Source organism: Ovis canadensis, chromosome 3, assembly GCF_042477335.2.
Source record: "Ovis canadensis isolate MfBH-ARS-UI-01 breed Bighorn chromosome 3, ARS-UI_OviCan_v2, whole genome shotgun sequence".
NCBI classification, from domain to species: domain Eukaryota; kingdom Metazoa; phylum Chordata; class Mammalia; order Artiodactyla; family Bovidae; genus Ovis; species Ovis canadensis.
In genome coordinates, this window is record NC_091247.1 from 63,336,165 (window position 1) to 63,357,352 (window position 21,188).

The following is a 21,188-nucleotide window of genomic DNA, read 5'->3' on the forward strand; positions in this document are numbered from 1 at the left end:
CAATGAGCTGCCCTCATCAGAAACTCCCGCTTTGGGTATGGTTAGGCGGCACTCCAATCAGCGTACTTTACAAGCGACTATTAGAAGTCCTTCTGTTATCCACGCTCAACCCATACAAAAGGCTTTGCTAATTACCTTAGTAAATGTCAAGTGTGTTTCCACTGGTGCCGTGGCTTGCTAATATCTTGATGCAGACACAGATTCTTATTTGTTCAGTACTAGATTCAAGATAGGTGTGCTGACTACAAACAAGTCACAGTTCATTAACAAGAAGGTGACAAGATCTGTAGCTTGTACTTCTGTGGACAGTACCCAAGATCTGACTGCTAAATGCACTGCTGTTCAGCTATTAGCAGAGAAGTCTGCTTGCCTGATGCTGACCAAAAGGGTGATAGAATTTTGCCCCCAATGTTTGAGGCAGACGCTACTGCTTGCTAATGTTTAATCAGATATTCCGTGTAAGGCAAACTGAGTATGAGCTTTGTTTTTGTATTAAGCAAGTAGTGGATCCCATTATCTGCCAAAGAGTCTGAGAGGTAAATGACCAACTAACTGGCTGTCAGTGTGAAATATAAGTAAAGACGTCTGGTACTTTTAACTTACTTCCAAATAATATCAGTCAATCACCAATACCTATTTATCAAAGCAAGTTTATTATATTACTTATTCCAGACAGATAATGAGGCTTGTGTGTACAACTAAGAAATTAAGACAATCCAAATAAAAGGCAGGAAAATTAATATGAATTACACAAACAGCTAACTAGAAAGGAGCAGCAGCTGCATTCATTTTACATTAATACTGTGAAGTGATGTAGCACCATTTACCTCAAATATATCCTAAGTACTTTTTAAGGTAATTACTTGGGTCCTTGCTAAAAAATGCAGCAATACATTAAAAAATTAGAGCAAGCCTGATGATAATCTTATGTTCAACTAACTTCAAATATAAAACTCCAGAAAAAAATAGGAAATCTGGGAAGGCTCTGACCTTGTACAATTCTTTTAAAAAATCCTAAGGAAATAGTTACCATTTTTGAGACTGGCTTTTTTCTATTGCTTGCACTATATTCATCACTATTATCATGACTTAAATTCCAAGCTTTGGAAGGTTTAATAGGTACTTATTTATGCATTCATATAATTTATTAAAAAATTTTTTTACACTAAAGTTCTATTTCTTGGTCTGTTCAGTCTGAACCAATGGAGGAATAAGAAATTTAAGGCTACCAAATCAAAGGATTAGCATCTTTAATTATTATTTTAGGATCTTTAATTATTAATTCTGCTTTTTACCATTTCTAATGATTATTCTAAGCTATTCTACTCTGATCATTCCTACACTGAAATTTGTTGGTTTGACCCTGTTAATGAATTGAAGTTAACATGAAGACATTTATAAATCCAATCATAAGGCTTTTTCTAAATACTGATAAAGTTTCATCTGAGATATATAAAGAAAACTTGAAAAGAGAAATTCAGTATTTCAGAGTCTTTCATTAGCCCACTTTACTAGTTAAGAGCCACAGTACATTTTCAGAAATATACCACAGAAAAATCTTAAGAAAATTCCAAAGTTTGGGATTATTCAATCCTGTAAAGCTGTGGTCCCTAACTTTTTTTTTCTTAGTGTCATGAACCATTTTGAGAACTGATGAAAGTATGAACTTCCCCTCAAAAATATGCATATGAACAAAAGCTTCTTATATATATTTGCAAGGGATTCCCTACAGTCCATGATCTTGCAAGTTGGGAGTTCCTATTTTGAAGTGGTGGACACCGTGGAAAATAAGTTTAGCCCATTTTGACACTGTTCGTCTTCACTTCTCTGTTCCTATATAGGACAGTAAGCATTTTAATGTTACCAAATTGCTGTCTTAAGACAAAAATTCTTATTGTAAACACAGTCTTGTAAAATCCTCTTCCCCTAATTTTACAAGGTTTTAAGCCATGTATCCTGTCTCTCAAATTAGTTAAATCCCTAAGGTTTAAACTAGCAGATAATCGTTTCTTTGATATATTTTATTCTTTAGAGCCAGTCACTGAAAAGTAAGATTAAAATTTAATACTGTCATGAAAATGAATGTGTTGTCCACATACAGAACAGGTTATTTGACTTTATAAAGTATATTTCTAGTTATACTTGAAATGAAACACATCTTAGAATCAAACACATTCACCTAGTGCCTCTGAACACAGCACATAATCACAGACCATTCCTTCCCCACCTCTTAACTTACTTGGAACCCCATCTCCTACCATGATAACAAAATGTACAGCTGACCCTTGCACAATGCAGGAGGTAGGGGTGCTGAACCCCTCATCCCAGTTGAAAACACCTGTACTGCTAACTCCGTCTCAAAAACATAGGAACTGATACATGACTCACCCAAGGGCAGGAAGATGAAAGAGTTTGGATAGAATCAGGACTCAAACCCTAGTTCATTTGATTCTACATATTGTGATCTCCACCTACTTAAAGATCTGTAAGATAAAAATACAAGTACTATATTTATTGAAAAAATATGTATAGGTAACATATAGGACCTGTGTAGTTCATACATATAGGACGTGTGTAGTTCAAATCTGTGTTGTTCAAGGGTCAACTGTACTGATTGTTCTACACACTGTTTGGGATAGAAAACACTTCATTTCTGACCAAACCCACCATCTCAAAAGCATCTCATCAATTCCCCGAACCAGTCAGCAAACAGGTTGAAGAATGCTGTCTCTGAGGAGTTAAACACTCGGCTATGTCTTTAACCCCATGTCGAATGGACACTTAAAACAAGAGATATGACTATACTACAGTACAAAGGTTAGGCCTGTTGCTTTCTTATTAAAGAGAAACTCCACTAGTTACTCCAAAGAATTGGTTACATAGTAGGTGAAACTTGGATGTATGTATGAAGAATTCTTAAAGCCCTTAAAGAAGTTTTTAATGTTTTGAGTCACATGACAATTATTCAGTCTTTTCCTAATCATGTACTTTTGCTCAAACAGAATATTTATAAAACAAAGCTCAAAATACCTGAATAAAGGAAAAGGGTCAGCTAAAAAAAGTTTTGCCAAGGAAGCTACTATTTGGTCATGGGATTTCATTCTTGTCTTTTCCTACGTAAAAAATAAATAAAGGAACAACCATTGTTTTCTCCTTGCTATTCTTTAACTTTCACAAAGGAAAACTTAGAAGTAAACACTAGAATTTCCATTTCAGAGATGTAGGCAGGGGTCAGGAACAGGAGGGGAGAAGGATACTGCTTTCTGACAATCAGAATTCAAGTTATTTCAGCTCAATGGTAAAGGGCTTGCAAGAAAAAATGGACTATGACTCCAATGGCTAAATGGCATCCCGTGTGTCCTGTAAACTATACAACTAAGGGCTTCTCCCTGCACTATTCAAATGTACCATTCTGTTTTTCCTACTAGACCTGCTAAATGGTGAGTGCAAGCTGAGGAAGGTAATATATACCAGCATTCCTGGCTGTGTAATCTATACATTTTCATTTCAATTCAAGCATAATCCATATTTAAAAAATTAGACTAAAGAGAGACAGTAAAGGTTTTAAAGTTTTCTCTTTGAAAAGATGGTATCTTACAGTACATACAAAAATACTCTGAAAATACATACGACTTCATTTACAAAACACTGAATCAACATATTACAAGAATTACATGGTTATGGATTTCAATAAATGGAGCATGCATTCATGAAACTTAAAAAATATTAAGAAAAGGACTGAAAAAAGCAGTGTAAAAAAAGACAACTCATATTTAAATAAAAATTACAAAGGTCCTGAGCCAATTAATGGTTGGTAACAATGTCATCAAAAATGCCTTTAGGTCTCAATAAAATCCACTGCTTATTTCTGCATGCCTAGTCCGTGAAGAAACTGAAGTTGTGGGGGTACGTAATGGTCAGGAATTATCATGCCAAGTTAAATTGTACACGTCAAAAATACAAATTTGCCATACTTAAAGTATCTTTATTGTTGATGCCGGATTGAGTTGCTCCTCAGTAAAAAATACCAGTCAACTAACAAGAATGGCATGAGATAGGTTATGTAACAATTTCACCATTCATATACTGACTTTCAGTATTCTGGTTATATTTTGATTCTTAATAAAGATGCATTTCAAAGGCCTCCACAGGAGGCAAAATATAGAGAATTTATGGTGCCCAACTCTTATGTAATCACTGGACTAATCCTCCCTGGTAACTATGCAACATTTGGACAGAAAGGCACAAAAAAATAAAATTTAAATATTTCATGTGCCAATCTGAGAAAAAATAATTTAAATCAACAGAACAGACAAAAAGTACATCTACACAAATGAGGAAAGCAGAAAAGATACCTCACATTCATTTATCTCAGGTTTCACAAAGTGGCTTCAATGCTAAAGTAAATGTGTTAACATTTGGAAAATTACAAGACTTTTTTTTTCTTCAAAATTTTCAGTTCTATACAATGATTACAACGTAAGACTTAAAAAAAAGGGGGGGGCGGTGGATATTTCAGGACTTGTTTTATGAGTGTCCAAAGAGCCAAGAACTGGTTCCCATAACAGAGAAACAAGCATCGAAAGTTAAGGCAGTAAAACCTCCAACGCAAAGCCATAAGACTGCAGATGACAATTTGATAGCAGGTGATCCTCAGAGAAGTGTATGTAGCAATCAATGAGAGAATGCTACAGCATCTGCAGGTCAAAGTGTGAGAGTTCAAAAAAACACTTCAAGGTCGTTAGGCGGATGACTGTAACTTTCACCTTATCTTATGTGTGACAGCTCACTCTATTTTTAAGAGTGGCTGCATCTATGCCACTAAATGATTGCATATTCACTTTAGTAAGGAGGCACTGCTTTTACCGATTTAGGGTCAGCCGAATGGAATTTTTGATGACACGGATGTTATTTGCTGGAACTGGAGATGATGAATCTGGTAGTTCTTTGCTGGGCAGTCTCTGTTAGAAAGAAATAGAAACAAAGAAGGAAAAACAAATACATATTATAAAGGTCCACTGAGTGAACAGTAACAAAAGTATGCGTTTTTTGCCAAGAGCTCTAAGTTCCTATACACTCAAGTATTCGTTGAATACTTTTTCCCAACGTTCATAGGTACTCCTTGTTTGGGGGAATTAAAAATAGGTGAAAAGCAAAGGGACAGGGAAAGGGCAGAAGTGGGAGGGCTGTATGAATAAAAAAGAGGGCTGTGTAAAATCAATCGACACTTCTACACTGAGAAATGCACAAAGAACAAAATCCTCCTCAGAGTCAATGGTAAAGAGAAACAGGAAGACTAAACACGAAATTCTCAGGGTGCAAGGTGAGAAATGAGTGTGTGATACAGAGGGAAACTTGATATCGAGTTATATCCCTCAATTAGTTTCTGTACAACATTCATGGAGAATAACCCAACTTGTGAAGTAATTAAGTTTTTAGGAAAACTGACTTTGCAGTCAGGGTAGGTAACTTTAGTGATGGTACAATTCAGCAACATCTCTATGAAGGCTTTTGAAGGCACTGAAGATGATTACATAATGAAGGCAAGTCTATGAAACTGAGAAACAAAGATAGAAACCTAAAATACAGATAGTTGTGTGATGGAAACAGTATGTTAGCTTCAAGTCATTACGAGAAGACTGTAAGAAGTAATTCTCCTTTCACGTTACCTCGGCTAAACCATTACATCATACGGGCATCCATTAAAAAAACACAAAAAATTTCAGACATGCATAAAAGAATAAAAAGGATGATGAAGATGCCACAATGAAGACTCAGACATTATTAAAGTTTTGCCATAGTTCTTTGGGTTATACCCCTTGCCCTTTATGCTTGAAATCTTTTAAAGTAAAACTCAGACATTTCATTTCACACTTTAATATCCACCTCAAATTTTTTTTTCCATTACCATACATTACATAATTATACACCTCTATTTTTTGTAACTCGCTCTTATGTTAAACTGCACAAATTCTACAACTAATAGAAAGTATGAGGACATTTTCTATTTTGCTTTAGAATTGTCAATACATCCTGAAGAATCTGGCAGGGTGACAGTTGACTACAATGAGAAACACGAGAACCTACATTATTAGCTAAAATGTTTAAATTAAGATTTAGGGGCTCTTTAGGTCATGTTTCAAAGATACTCACTCTATACACCAGTATATTTGGTTCCTCCAAAATACTAGTAAGTATGGTCTCCAACTATCAAGCCTGATTTTTATCAGTAAGCAATGGAGTTCAACAAAAGACTATCAAGTGTTGGTAGGAATTACTGTGCTGAGCACTAAACTGCTTCTTTAAAAATAAAAACAAAAGTTGAACATACCTTGAATAAATCATGAAATCTTAGACAACTCCCTCTTTTCTAGACTTTTGAGATACATACACATTTAGGCTCATATACTCTGCTATTTCCATCCCCAACTTCCAACTACACTGCTGATGTGGAGGACACAGACAAAATCTTACTAACGCTTTCTTTCACCTAGTGCTAGGCTCTTCTTAATGAGCTTTTTGTACCTGTAGATTACCTATGAACTCGTACTTGTGTATTTTACTTACAAATCAGACTGTTACCTTTTTGCGTGACGTATCAATAGTTGGAATAGGCATACATTCTCCTCCAATGGCATCCTAAAAACAGAATTACATACAAGTGAAGATGTTCCTATATGCAAATATTTATTTCTACATGATATAAGCCATAACTAAAAGTTAAGAGATAAATCTGATCTACTTTTGAATATAGTACTCTTCCTGATACATGGCTCTTTAAGCATTTTTAAGCACAGTATTAATATACTTACTACTGATTTTCTTTTTCTGTCTTCAGCAGCACGTGATTCCTTAAACGTTGATTCAAGTCGAATAAACTAAAATATAAACATTAAAATGAGGTGCTATTATTACCTATTAAACAGGTACTATTTATTTATAGGTGTTATTTATTACCTATAAAACCATATAAGTCTATATAAAATGAGAAACTAATTAGTGACCAGGCTGATGTCAAAACTTTTACAAATAGGTTTGGTGAGCAAAGATAATTTAAATCAGATTGAATTTAACTGACACTCTTAATTTCTACAGTTTGATCTACTGAGATGATAATAAAATACTTATACCACCACCTACTGGAGGCAGAGGAGATCACCATTATAACTCAATAAATATTTAGTTACCAATAATGACTTTTACGTAAGCCAAGGAGAAACTCAGACTAATCATTCAAATTTTTAGACACATTATTAATTCGAATTCAGAATGAACAATTAGTATTATCCTATTAGGGTTAGGTAAATATTCTTTTTAAACGGTCAAATCCTAATGCAATACTAAGGTAACTATGAAGAACTGTGAGCTTCTTTAGCACTATTTTAAGTTTACTTCGAAAAAATAAATTCACTACAGAATCACCACTGACTCTGTAATCCTACCTTTTCTATGTCTTTCAACCTCTTAGAGGACCCATCTACGGATGGGGAGTGGGGTCTTTTAGGCGTAACATTCTTAGTTACATTTGAGATCCCATTTAGATGTGGCTGCCCCTGGACAGGGTTGTGAGGTGTGACCCTAGGAATGACATTTCGTCCTACTACCGTAGGAATGGTACACACAGCCGGGGGTGATACAGCTTTTAATGCAGCGTCGACTTCTGAAAAGGAAAAAAGAAAGGTTTTAGTAATTAAATACAGATGTAATAGAATCGTTAACTAAGAAAAGTATAGATACCTACTTGCACCAATGACAGGAATAGATAGCCCTTGAGCTGGCGGGACACTCAGTGGCTTTTCCATGATTACAGCAGCAGGCTCAGCATTATTCCTATAAAAAGTGTTAAATTATCATTATTAAATTATTTAAATAGTATGTATTTAAAACCTTAACTAAATGTTTAAATTACTTCTTTCAAGTACTCCTACTTTCACATTTCACCAAAGGAAGAAAAAACAGTGGGGAAAGGAAGAGGACCCAGTGAGAATTAACAGCAAAAATTAAAGAGAAAACCTGGACATTTCTATTTACTTACCTATTAATATTCCCACATATTCATAAACCTAGACCACTTCCCACAGGATTACCACAAACTGTCAAGTAATTCTAAATAAGAAACTGACTAGTAACTCACAAAATAATTTTTTTTTTTTTACAGTTAAAGATATTTAGCAAAAGTACACAAGTTTACATTATCCTCAAATAAACTGAAGACTGAAAGGAAAATTTTGAAATGCAGACCTCTCTGTCTCCCCTGAAGGAGGAATATCAGGCTTGGAAGGCTTGTTTGCAGACACTGGGGAATTAAAAGGTGTTTCATTATCAGTGTCTCTGGAGCTGTCCAAACAATTGCTATCCAGAGATGATCTTTTGGATTGAGGTCCACTTGAACTTCGGGTGACATCAGATAGACTTTGCTGAAACAGGGGAAAAGCTTTTAGGATTTCAAAATGTAAATGAAAAAAAATGGTTTCAATTCTGAAGTACATATAAAACAAAAGATATTTTGTGATTAATGAAGGTTAAGATTTTAGTCCTAGATTGAATTGCCTGTACTTTCCCAAACCTTCTCAATAGGGTTGGATGCTGTAAAAATGCAGATTTGGGCCCAGGATCATGTGTCTGGGTTCAGACTGGAGAGGTGAGTACAAACTCACCTTTTTCTTCTTCTGAAGAATTTCTGCGGGAAGGTAGTGATGAAGTTGTTTTTTTTTAACATGAGTTGCTTCAATTTTCATTCCCTCCTTTAGCATGTTTATATTGTTTGCCTGTCTGTACACTGTAACAAAAGTCAGTATGTTAAAATGGGAAACTCCTTTCTAAAGAAAAAGTGCTATTTTCTTTTTCTAAAATACAAACATTCAGTAACTCCACATTACTACACAAAAACACATTCTTCTTACAGAACAAATACTTCCAAAACATTTTCACAACATCACAATCCTTTTCAAGTACTGACTAGTTTCCTCATGTCCAACTTCTAAGACTTTCCCATAATCAAATCAAATCTCACTAACAAAATTAATGTATGGAAAAAAGTTTTCCTAAATCTTGTTTTCTGCTATTTTCCCTAAGGGCAATCTCTTCTCATTACTACCTGCCCAAATCTGAGCTAACCCTAATGCCATATATTCAAGATGCAATTTAAGCTCTCCTCCTCCATGAAGCTTCTTTTACTGTATGAGTCACAGACTGTCAGACATGGGAAACCATCTACAAGTACATCTTTATCATCCAGGTAGGTAAACAAGACTCAACAGCCTTGAATGCCCTGCCAATACTGAAATACACATAGCCCCAGATTCCCACTCTAGTGCTTCTCACCCTTGTAAAAGAGTCAGTTTTATTAACTATTATATAAATTATTTAGTGTATGTTAACTGTGAATACTCATATGATAAGCTAACTGAAGAGAGGGGTTTCTTCTGCACAGTATCTACTGTGAAATGCAAATTATATAATCTCTTAGGGCCTCAATATCTCTATCTGGAGAACATTTTATATATCTGTAATAAACAGAGATTCCCAACCCCTTCCTTTTGGAAAAAAAAGAGTCCAAATTAGAATGGAAAAATTTATATCTATGTTTCCATTCCAGATTGCTTATAAAACCCTTAGGAGTGCATGTTCAATGTGCAGACTTCTGGCTCCACTCCCAGAGCCTATGATTCAGTAGTTGTAAGGTGATGCAGAGAAACCTGCATTTTCATAAGTATGAGTGCTAGTTCAAAAGAAAAACTCAGATGAGCTAACCAAGAATATTAATAGTATAAATGTAGTTTCCACATTATTAAGACAACCTCACATTTATAACAAATATATTAAGATATTTCACAGAGATAGTCTTAGAAGATGTGAAAGATTCTTTTCACTGATTTTGAAACATATTCAGTAAGCCTGTACTGACTGATACTTATTTCATGTAAAATAAAACTCAAAGAGCAAGTAATCTTTATGACTTTGGTTATAAATACTGGCTGTACACACTAAAAATCACCTATAGAGTTTCTTTAGTCTTTTTGTTTTAAAAGTTAATATAGTCACATGGTACAAAACTCAAAGGGTTCATGAGTATACAGTGAAGTTGCCTCTGTTAGACACACCCAGTTAGTTCCTTGACCTAAAAGCAATTCTACCAGTTTCTTTTATTAAAAACTATATATCCTTCCAGAGAGAGTCTATGATTTTTAAGCAAAAATGCATGCATTTCTTTACTGATTTATATAAATGACACTATACCGTACCTACCAGTCTGCACCTCCCACCTCCCACAAGAGGTCAGGTAAATTGTCTCATCATGCCTTTACTTTTTTAAGGGCAGCGCATAGTTTCATAATATAGATGTTTCATGTTCATTTAACCAATTGTGGAACTTTATAAAAATATAGCTAGCCAGATCCGAGACAGACGATACTGTATTACAGCCAAGGTTGAGTGCCACAGCTCTATGATGACAAAGTCTTACCTGTATCAGTAAATGACTGTATATCGTATGTCAAGTCTATATTAACACTTTCTGCATTTTCTACTCTCCGAAAAATTATTCCAAGGAACCACATTGATACATAATTGTTGCTATAAAATAAAATTTAAGAATTTCCATTAATTTTTAATAATTTTACAGATGCTTTTTGATAATTAAAACTTGGTCTCTATGGAAGCACAAATACAAATTTCAATGGTTTGGCCAAATTCTTTAAAAAAAATGCTAAGTTATCCTGTGTTATTATAAAGCAGATTAAATGCTTTGAAAATGACTAACTAAATATGTATTTAAGGATGCTCCAAATACTGTGATGGAGATTTTGTTGAAGTCTGTGGGCTACCAACATAGCATGTACTTGGTTGGGGTTTTTTTTGGCCTCATCATGTGGCTTGTGAGATTTTAGTTCCCTGACCAGGGATTGAACCTGGGCCCTGGGCAGTGAGAGTCAGAGTCCTAACCACTGAGCCACCATGGAATTCCCAACATGTACTTAGTTTTAATGCATGATCACTTATGCTCAAGTATACAATTTATCATCCTCCATCAGTGCCTGTTACATAGCAATAACTGCTATGTAACATGGGAATCTTATAAGTGATCTTAAATATACATATGTCAGGTAACATTATTTAAGAAATAAAATATTAAAAAATAATTAACTTACTCTTTATGATGTTCCTTATTTCCTGGGAATGACTGGGGATTTACATGGGCAAGAGTAATAAATTCATTCCGTTCCAAATTTCCCACAAGTACACGTATTTTAGATTCTACTAAGCCAACCCTAAAATAAAAACACAGACAAGAATTTTCAATGTTAAATGTGGAAGCTATATCCAAGTAAACCAAATAGCATATTAGCTATGATGATTTTGTTGTTCAGTTGCTAAGTCGTGTCTGACTCTGTGACTCCATGGACTGCAGCACACTAGGCTTCCCTGTCCTTTACTATCTACCAGAGTTTGAGCAAACTCATGTCCATTGAGTCAGTATGCCATCTAACCATCTTATCCTCTGCTGTCCCCTTCTCCTCCTGCCTTCAATCTTCCCCATCATCTGTGTCTTTTCCAATGAGTTGGCTCTTCTCATCAGGTGGCCAAAGTATTGGAGTTTCAGCTTCAGTCCTTCCAGTAAATATTCAGGACTGATTTCCTTTGGGACTGACTGCTTGGATCTCCCTGCTATCCAAGGGATTCTCAAGAGTCATCTCCAGCACCACGGTTTGAAACCATCAATTATTTGGTGCTAAGCCTTCTTTATGGTCCAACTGTCACATCCGTACACGACCACTGGAAAAACCACAGCCTTGACTATACAGGCCTTTGTCAGCAAAGTGACGTTTCTACTTTTTAATATGCTGTCTAGCTTTTCTTCCAAGGAGCAAGAGTCTTTTGATTTCATGGCTGCAGTCATCATCTGCAGTGATTCTGGAGCCCAAGAAAATACAGTCTAGCACTGTTTCCATTGTTTCCCCATCTATTTGCCATGAAGTGATGGGACCGGATGCCATGATCTTCATTTTGTGAATGATGAGTTTTCAGCCAGCTTTTTCACTCTCCTCTTTCACTTTCATCAAGAGGCTCTTTAGTTTCTCTTTGCTTTCTGCCATTAGGGTGGTATCATCTGCATATCTGAGATTGTTGATATTTCTCACAGCAATCTTGATTCCAGCTTGTGATTCATCCAGGCAAGCACTTATGGTGTATTCTGCATATAAATTAAATAAGCAGGGTGACAATATACAGCTTTGAATACTCTCTTTCCCAATTTTGAACCAGTCTGTTGTTCCATGTCCAGTACTAACTGTTGCTTCTTGACCTGTATACAGGTTTCTCAGGAGGCAGGTAAAATGGTCTGGTATTCCCATCTCTTTCAGAATTTTCCAGTTTGTTGTGATCCACACAATAGTCAAAGGCTTTAGCGTGGTCAATGAAGCAGAAGTAGATATTCTTGTGGAATTCCCTTGCTTTTTCTATGATCCAAATGATTTTTGGCAACTGGATCACTGGTTCCTCTGCATTTTCTAAATCTAGCTTTATACGTTCATTAAAAAAATTCAGTCCAATGTATTAAGAGACCCTGTTTAGAATACCATTCAAGTAAATGAAAAGTTACTTAGTGAATTCTGTTTCCTTCCCTTTCTTTTTCAAGAAGGACAGATCTATTTAATGCATTCTTGATCTAAAATACTGCCTTTTAGGGCCATAAAATAGTCATGACTGGAGCATGTATGTATATATATGTGTCTGTATAGACATTATGGTTATATACTAGGTATCAGAATCATTCAAATGCCTCACAATTTTGCTTAAATCTGACTCGAGAAGTGACAAATAGCAAAAGTCTGTGCATATATCCTTATGTCATTTTCAATTCTGAAACATTAATTTGATAGCATTTCTTAAACACTGATACTCCATGGTCAAGTACAACAGTCACTATGATATTTAATAATTGAAAAGTAAGAAAGTGTTTTAGAAATGATAAAGCATCATATAAATATGTTATCATTACATAGTAGGCAGAGAACTTGAAATGCCTTACCACTCTAGATGATTTTCTTCTGTTGATGCACTGGCAGTCAATACTATATAATGTCTGTGAAGAATTTTCAGCAACAATTGGGGGGGAAAGCCAGAAATTACTGTTAGAGTCTGCCTTTCCATCATTACTTTTTCTTTCTCCCTCCCAATGAACAAAAAAGCTAACACAGGCACACATTTATGAAAATTAAAACATGCTCTGATTTTCACAAAATTAATTCTAGACCCTCTAATTAAAAACAATTCACTAAAACCAAAACCCCACAAATACTGGGTTGATACTACTAGAGTATAGACTTTATCACCCAGAGTTTCTGCTAACCTATTCTCTACCTCACTTGAACTATTCAAGTGACAACTGTCACCTATTATGTATTAACTTTGTAAGTTTAATATTCTTCCTTACACACACACACACACACACACAAAATGCAAAATTTCAAATACCTATACTTTTGGAAAAAATTTGGTGGCTCAAGTAGTTTGGACCAATCTGATTTCCCCTGAAGAATTTCATCTGTGACTGCAAGACCTAAGTAGAGAAAGAAACACAGATTCTGAAAACTCAGCATCATAGATCCTGTATTACCCTTCCCTCAAAGCTCTAACCCCACCAAATCACTAAGTTAAAAAAAAAAGTATAAATTTATTATATTCTTTCTTAGAACACAAAAGTCAGTTTCAACCAGACTGGAGTGGCTCCATTTTTGGCCTTTTAATATTATCACATACTCTGCAAAACCAATTACTGAAAAAATACACATTTGAAAGAATTTTTAGAAATAAAAGGCATAACTGCAATAGAATAAAATTGTTGTCAACCAAAACTTGTGGGAATATGTATAGGGCAACAGGGCTAACAGGTTTACCTTGTTTAAATTCTTCTACCATTACTGTTCGAGTTGATGTGGACACATTATACGTAGAATTCTGTTGTGGGTAGGCAGGGGTGATTATGGGCATGAGATGATACCTATCTGATGGATTTACCTGTGAAATTAGAAGCAGAATAACTGATCTAGTCTCCTATTTCAGTTGTCCTCACTTCATTTCCCCACAAGTCTGAAGAATATGAAATATATTTTAATACTACATTTCCTCAATTCTAAGAAAAACATTTCCCCTCCCCAATTACATTAATTTCTGAAGTCAGATGTGTATGATAGTCAAACTTAAATTGATGGTACACTTTATAAACAATGGTCTTTTAGAACCAAGGAAATATAATAGTAAGTGCAAAGAGGATTATCTGGTCCAATGGTCCTCTATCCTCTTTCCACACCTTCCCCTTGGTTACCCAGGAATGAGTACTCTAAAAGCAAATTAAAATGCAAGGGTAGAGTTCTGCTATTGTCAGACCATGAATCTGCTTTAAACTGTACTGCAAAGTACATGTTTTATATATGTCAGTATTTTATTATTAGTAACTAATTACTTGTAAGACAGCTTTAAACCACAGATGATGACATCCTGGTTGATACAACCACTCATCAAGTCTTATACGGGTTATTTTTAATGCTGTAACATTTGGATCAGCATTGGAGACACAAATTATCTGCACCAAAAAACACAGCAGAGGGAGGGAAAGGACTATAGTCACATAGAAGGAAGATGAACAGGAACAAGGGGAATTATCCTTAACTAGATTTCACTTTACAGAAGTGTCCTTTTCCTAGAAAGCTTTAATAAGTTACATACCCGAGGATCCCAAACTGGCAAATTCAAATTGCTTTCTTCCGGTTGCTTCAGCAGCACAGGATTTGGCCATTCCCTAACATGAAATAGGAAAATAAACTCATGTAAGACCTCATTTCAGGAACTACATGAAATGTTAAAAGCTGCTTATTTTAAAGCAGTGATCTCTGAAAGGGCAAATACTGCTTTGCCCATTAACTTTAACTAATTTAAACCTGAATTTTTTCTTTCCTTCTCATTTGCTTTCATGGACTTAACTCTGATAATTTAGTAACAGCAACAGCTAACATTTATTGAGAATACTCCTAACAAATACATGGAGCAGCTATGGTTATCATCTCTATTTTACAGAGGAGGAGATTTTAACCTATATAGAGCTAGTAACTGGCAGAGCAAAGACCACTCTCACTAGCTACAGGCCCACATTTACAGACCCCCAAGAAGAAAGCACCATCTGGTATCCCATCATTTCCTCAAATTTGATGTTTAAAATTTAACTTTTAAAAAGAAATGTAAGACAACAGAAAAAGTATACGCATAACTCTTAATTTCCAAATGAGTATACACATAGGCAGAAGTTAGTAAGCAGAGAAAATATGTACATGACTACTTACCATTTGGAAAAAACTAAGAAGAACTTATGAACTAAAGTAGAAGCTGCTGCATTTGGATATAATTGGCAAGTTCTTGCAACCAGCATTGCCCAGGAGACACCACCAAGGAATCCCAGCATGTTGGAATAAATACCACGTCCTAGAAAATTAATACAGTTGTTAATTATTGTTAGGACCTACTATCCATGACATTCACATCTAAGGAACAGTTTGAAGTTTAACTGCTCTCCTAAGATTTGCTTGGAACTCTTTTCCATCATAGAAACATTAAAATCAACAAGCAGACCTTCATGACAGGCTCATTCTTGTTAGTAACCCTAAGTCACTCATCTTATCTCCTACCTTGCCCTCCAATACAGAGTGCTGTAAGGTAAAAACAAAATGTTAAAACTATCACTGTAGGTTCTTCCTTTAAAAAATTTACTGCACACCTATTATATACTAGACTGCTGACGATGGCGATAAAGATGATTAAGATGGTTCTGCCTACAGAGAACTTGAAAATAAGTAAGGATTTTACTCTTCAAGTTCTAACTCATTCTAACTCCCTAGTTGAAACCTAAGATGTAGAGTCAGGGGCTTTTAGTTTTCATCTATGGAAGAAAAGAAGAGTCACATCTGAAAAAGAAATAGCCCCTCCAAAACGTACTGTACCTCAATCCCCCAGAGTAGTTTCCTATGTCTGTCTACCATGAACAACTGAAAATTATAATTTTATAACTCAAGGTAAAATTAAAGACTGGATACTTACGTTTTGCCCATAGTTTAACTGCTCTTAGGGTGAGTCTGAAAGTTTCTTTATTTGGCACTAAATGCAAAATTTCATCAGTAACTCTACATCCTGAAAAACATAAAGCATTCATTTTTCATTATGCAACAAATTCCAGTTAATTCAAACAGCCTTTTAACTTCAATTCTCAAATGCTAAAAATATCAAAGATAATAAAATATGAAGTTTAATTTCTCCATGTAAATTTAGCCCTTATATAACAGAAATCACTTTGCTTATAAAGAATCACACAGCACATGGGTAATGCAATCTAATATTAAAATAAGAGATGAATCTGAAATATATTATTTTTTTCCACATCTGGCTTTACTGTTAGTCAAATGCCTCTAGGTTAGAAAACTATTATTGCTTTAATGCAAACCTTGTCCACAAATACTGTAATCTATTGCTGCTCTCTGGAAATATAGCAAAACACAATGATTAAGTTAAAGAAGATACTATAAACCAGTAGTTCTCAAGGTGTGGTCAGTGGACTCTGGGGACTGTTAGGTCAAATCTATTTTTGTAATATGAATGTGTCCTTTGACTGTTTCACCATGTTAAATTTGCACTCATGGTGTGAAACCAGTGTTGGGTAAAACTTCTGGGATCTAAGCAGTGAATCAAAGCTGTGCCAACAAAGTGTATTAGCAGACAATATTATCTTCACCACAAGTTTGCAGTTAGAAAACAGGAGAGGAACTTGTGTGGTGATGTCTGAACGTGTTCAAGGTAAGCTAACTATGTTCTTTTATTCAGGGAACATCAGTTTTAGTAGGAAGAATGATTGACAGACAACTGTGGTTATTCATTTTTGGGTATTTAGCAGACATTTCCTAAAAAAATGAACAAAATGAGCCCCTCACTTTTAGAAAAATGAAAAAAATGAGCCCCTCACAAATGATGAAATTTATTGAAATAAAACTTGAGCTTTCAAGTAAAAATCAGAATTTTGGACAACTAGTATTTGCTACTATGAGCGTGACAGCTTTCTAAGACCTAGGCTTTTCTGATGAGATTGGTGGTGACAGTGATGAATGTGATTTTTAAAAAATTATTTTATAGTAAAATGTGTGTTAATATTTAGAAGACTCAAATTAACTTTGTGAGCCAGTATTTTCCACATACCTAAGGCATGATAAGACAGAATCATGCATGGGTAAAAGATCCATTCAAAGAATCAGACACACCAATATATTTTAATGTAACAAGCAGACCTTTTGTAACAGTGTACAAAAGTTAACTGATAACAGTTTCAGGTTCTATATTCTAATCAACACATAAAAAAGATCACTTTTAATTCATCAGAAAAGGGAACAAATTACTGATGTATGCTACAAACATGGATAAACCTCAAAAACATTACGCAAAGTAAAAGAAGCCAGACACAAAAGACCACGTATTATATGATCCCATTCATATGAAATATTCAGAAAAGGCAAATCTACAGAGATAGAAGTAGTTGTCGGCAACTGGAGGTTGAAAAGGGGAATAACTGCAAATGGGTAAGAGGGATCATTTGAGAATGATAAATGTTCTAAAATTCTACTGTAGTGTACAACTGTGAATATACTAAGACTACTAAATTATACACCTTAAAAAGATAGATTTTATAGTATATAATTATACGTGAATAAAGCTGTTAAAAAGCCTGCCATTCTCACACAAAAATATATCTATATTCACTTATAAATTTATTACAGCTATTTTTAAATGGACTAAGTAAATACCTTAAAAATTTCTCAGTTTTTATTTCTAACATGATATATTGATAAATATAATTCACGTAAATGGAAGATCTTGGGGTAGGTCCTCAAAAAATGTTTAGAGTGTAAAGGGGTCCTGACACGAATAAGCCTGAGAACCACTGCTATAAACATTTCAAATCTGTGTTTTATGATGCTTAAATGTGATCAGATTACTTGTATAAAGAAAAGTACATCATTTTAAACTAAGGCTAATTCTTGTAATAGTTTTGCAAAAAGATCTCTATTTGTCCAATTGTTTTCAAGCAGGTTTCTGAAATTTCTTTTTAGAAGCTTACCATTTAGGCTGCGAATACACCTTATATCAAGGCTTCTCAGTCGAGAGTCATCTCTTAGATCTAAATTTTCTGATATGGTCTGTATTGCCAATCTTGCAAAGACTAAATCAATCTTTGGAAAAATGAAAAAGAGAAATATTACTTTTTCTCCTAGTCCATTCTTCCTCTCTTTCCCATCTCAAAAATGTAAAAAGTTCTAATTACTAGTTTGGTAAGTTCTACCAAAATTTCCAAAGGCCTATGCAGGCAACACCACATTGGAAAATCACTGCAACGTTTTGGGAGAACAGTTTTCAAATGAAGGGAAAGCATTTTAATTTTGCCAAGCATTTAAAAAATAAAAAATCAAAACCATATGAGTGAAATTTCTAGATAAAGATGGTAGATTCAACACATTTACTTTCATTCCCTCTTGAAAGCCCACTGAAATACTGGCAAAATTTTGTTTTGTTGTGTTCTAGTGTTATTGTTTTTAAAGGCATAACCTACTAGGTCAAAGAACACAGTAGGAGACAACAGCAAAAACTATGAAAGCTGGAAAACAAATGTTGTTGGACAAATGTAACAGACTGAGCAGATCTAAGAAAGCACAAAAAACGTATATAGGAAATAAGGACAAGAAGCTGTAAATAAACTCATAAATAAAAAGGAACACTAAAAGAATAAAAAAGCATTCTTAGAAAATAAAAGTATGATGGCAGAAATGAACAAAAGAAAAGTTTAAAAGATGAGACAAGCCCAAAAAGGAGAACAAAATACGAAGACACAGTTATAAGCAGGAAGGAAGAAGTTTGTTTGTTTGTTTTTTTAAAAAAGGCAATCCTGGGGGTACAAAAATGTTAGGAGTTCCAGGAGGAAAGAAAACAAAGGCAGGAAACACAACAGAATTCAATACAATTTCCAAGAGCTGAAGGACAGGTATTTCCAAATCAAAGGAACTGAGTGCCTCAGCACATTTGTTTGTAAAGACACATGGCAAAACAAAGTGTATTACCATGAATTTTATAATGATGAAGACCAGGTGGCAAAAAGAAAACCACACAGTGGCCAAAAAGACAGAACAGGTCACATAAAAAGGATGAGGAATCAAATTGGTTTCACATTCCTCAACAGAGTATGGGAACTAGATGACAAGGAAGCAAACAATGCCTTCAAAATCCTAAGTAAAATTATTTCCCACCTAGAACTCTATACTTAGCCAACATATCAATTTGGTGTGAGAATAGAATAAAGACATTTTTAAATGTGCAAGATCTCAAAAATATGCGCTCTTTTTAGGGAAGCTGGTGGATGAGTGCCTCTAAAATGAGAGCAAGTCAAGAGAAAAGAAAACTAGAGAAGCAAAAGGAAATCCCAGGATCAGTGAAGAGAGAAGTCAGGGTGACAGCTGTGTATCACTAATGGAGACCAGTCAGAGTACATCTGAATAGATGAGAACAATCAGTGAGACATTTTCCCAAGATATTAATGACAGAACACCTGAGAAATCCAAACCTATTTAATGGAGATTTAGACAACCAGGAGAGACTAAGTTTGAATTAGTAAAAGTATAAAAATCAAGGAAGCAAAACACAGAACATTAACTTCCGAGAAAACAAGTCACATAGCAAAGAATGGTAACCTAGTACATTTTGTGCTTAGTTTTGAACAGTATTATAAGATGATAATAACAAAAACAATCAATACTGCTCTAACTAAAACTATAATAATATAATTATTTTAGGAGATTATCGGAATGAGATGGATGTATATAAAAATAACGGGGGCAGGGATAGAAGAAGTTGGTTCACCTTCCATGGTGAGGAAGGATTCCCCATGACTAGACTATTTGATTCCTTAAAATATGGGCCTATGTAAACCTGATTTTTAAAAAATACAAAACAGTACCAAAAAAACACCCCATACAAGTTAAACAGTTCAACTGTAAAGTCAGAAAAATAGATAACACTTACTTCAATTCCATCAAATTCGAATTTTATAACAGGAACAAAGGCATCTTCTACAGCCTGCAAAAGAAGAAAACAATTACAAGAAATAAGGTGTAATCTTTTCTCTGTTCTTTCCAAATGCCAATAATGTGAATACTTTTTCTCCCAATTTCTAACTCAGTAGAAAATATGAAAATTTTCTTGGTTTCTCATTCTAGGTAAGCAAGCACTTCTACATTGTGACTGTGTTATCTAAGATATGCAAGATATCCATCGGAGTAGTTATCTAAGTTATTATCCTTCTAAAAATACTCATCAGAATCTGGTAGGGAAAAATGCTATCATTTGGGTATTTACTATTTGTTGGAACTTAAATTGAAAACTGATTATTTACCAAGAGCACTAGTGTAAAAAATTAAAGTATCAGATCTCATCACTAATTTAGCAAAAAAATCTATGCAGTTTGGATTTAGTAGGAATGTTTCTCTAAGCCCTCCTAATTTCTCCACCTAATGAATTCTTAACCTCCTCCTCCATTCCCAGAAACCCAAATAACAAGATCCTCTGAGCTTCACCTTATCCAAGCACTTGAAATTACAGCAAAACCGTTTGTTGGACTTGCCTGGTGGTCCAGTAGTTAAGAATCTGCCTGTCAATGCAAGGGACACACATTCGACCCCTGGCTGGAGAAGATTCCACATGCTTTGGAGCAACACAGCCTGTGCCCCACAACTACTGGGCCCAGGTGCCTAGAGCCTGTGCTCTGCAATAAGACAAGCGACTGCAGTGAGAAGCCGAGGGCCGCAATGAGGAGTAGCCCCTCAGCTCGCCACAACGGAGAAAGCTCATGAGCAGCAATGAAAACCCAGCACGGCAAAAATAAAAAATAAATAACTAAAAATGTTTAGTTCCCCCAATCCCAGAATCCCATAAACTGTGTTTTGTTTACTCTTGTATTTTGTGGGACTAAGGCCATATTGGATGAATCACTGCTGAAATTTTATTTGCTGAATGAATAGCTAGATATACACACTAAAGAGTTATTAATAGAACCTTACACATAATGGGAGCCACAATTTTATAGGCAACAACCATTTACCAGATATTAC

At 34.9% G+C, this 21,188-nt stretch overlaps 1 protein-coding gene across 6 annotated transcripts in view; it reads right to left on the reverse strand.

Annotated features, from left to right (window-relative positions):
• Positions 1-632: 632 nt before the first annotated feature.
• The window catches only part of PAPOLG (poly(A) polymerase gamma), a 31,574-nt gene continuing 11,018 nt past the window's right edge, over positions 633-21,188 (reverse strand). For 2 of the 6 annotated variants that reach the window (XM_069583246.1, XM_069583245.1), the window contains exons 6-24: positions 20,104-20,157; positions 18,152-18,263; positions 16,090-16,179; positions 15,339-15,477; positions 14,728-14,800; positions 13,899-14,019; positions 13,477-13,561; positions 13,031-13,084; positions 11,151-11,270; positions 10,466-10,575; positions 8,658-8,779; positions 8,242-8,417; positions 7,742-7,830; positions 7,443-7,660; positions 6,813-6,878; positions 6,583-6,639; positions 4,867-4,961; positions 2,389-2,483; positions 633-1,833 (exon numbers count right to left, since the gene is read on the reverse strand). In XM_069583246.1, coding sequence (XP_069439347.1) covers positions 2,423-2,483; positions 4,867-4,961; positions 6,583-6,639; positions 6,813-6,878; positions 7,443-7,660; positions 7,742-7,830; positions 8,242-8,417; positions 8,658-8,779; positions 10,466-10,575; positions 11,151-11,270; positions 13,031-13,084; positions 13,477-13,561; positions 13,899-14,019; positions 14,728-14,800; positions 15,339-15,477; positions 16,090-16,179; positions 18,152-18,263; positions 20,104-20,157 — 1,842 coding nt within the window. In that variant the 3' untranslated portion in view covers positions 633-1,833; positions 2,389-2,422. Of the gene's footprint in view, positions 1,834-2,388; positions 2,484-3,558; positions 4,698-4,772; positions 4,962-6,582; positions 6,640-6,812; positions 6,879-7,442; positions 7,661-7,741; positions 7,831-8,241; positions 8,418-8,657; positions 8,780-10,465; positions 10,576-11,150; positions 11,271-13,030; positions 13,085-13,476; positions 13,562-13,898; positions 14,020-14,727; positions 14,801-15,338; positions 15,478-16,089; positions 16,180-18,151; positions 18,264-20,103; positions 20,158-21,188 lie in introns of those variants that run through there. The other 4 variants (XM_069583243.1, XM_069583242.1, XM_069583247.1 and 1 more) reach the window with 3 other exon arrangements.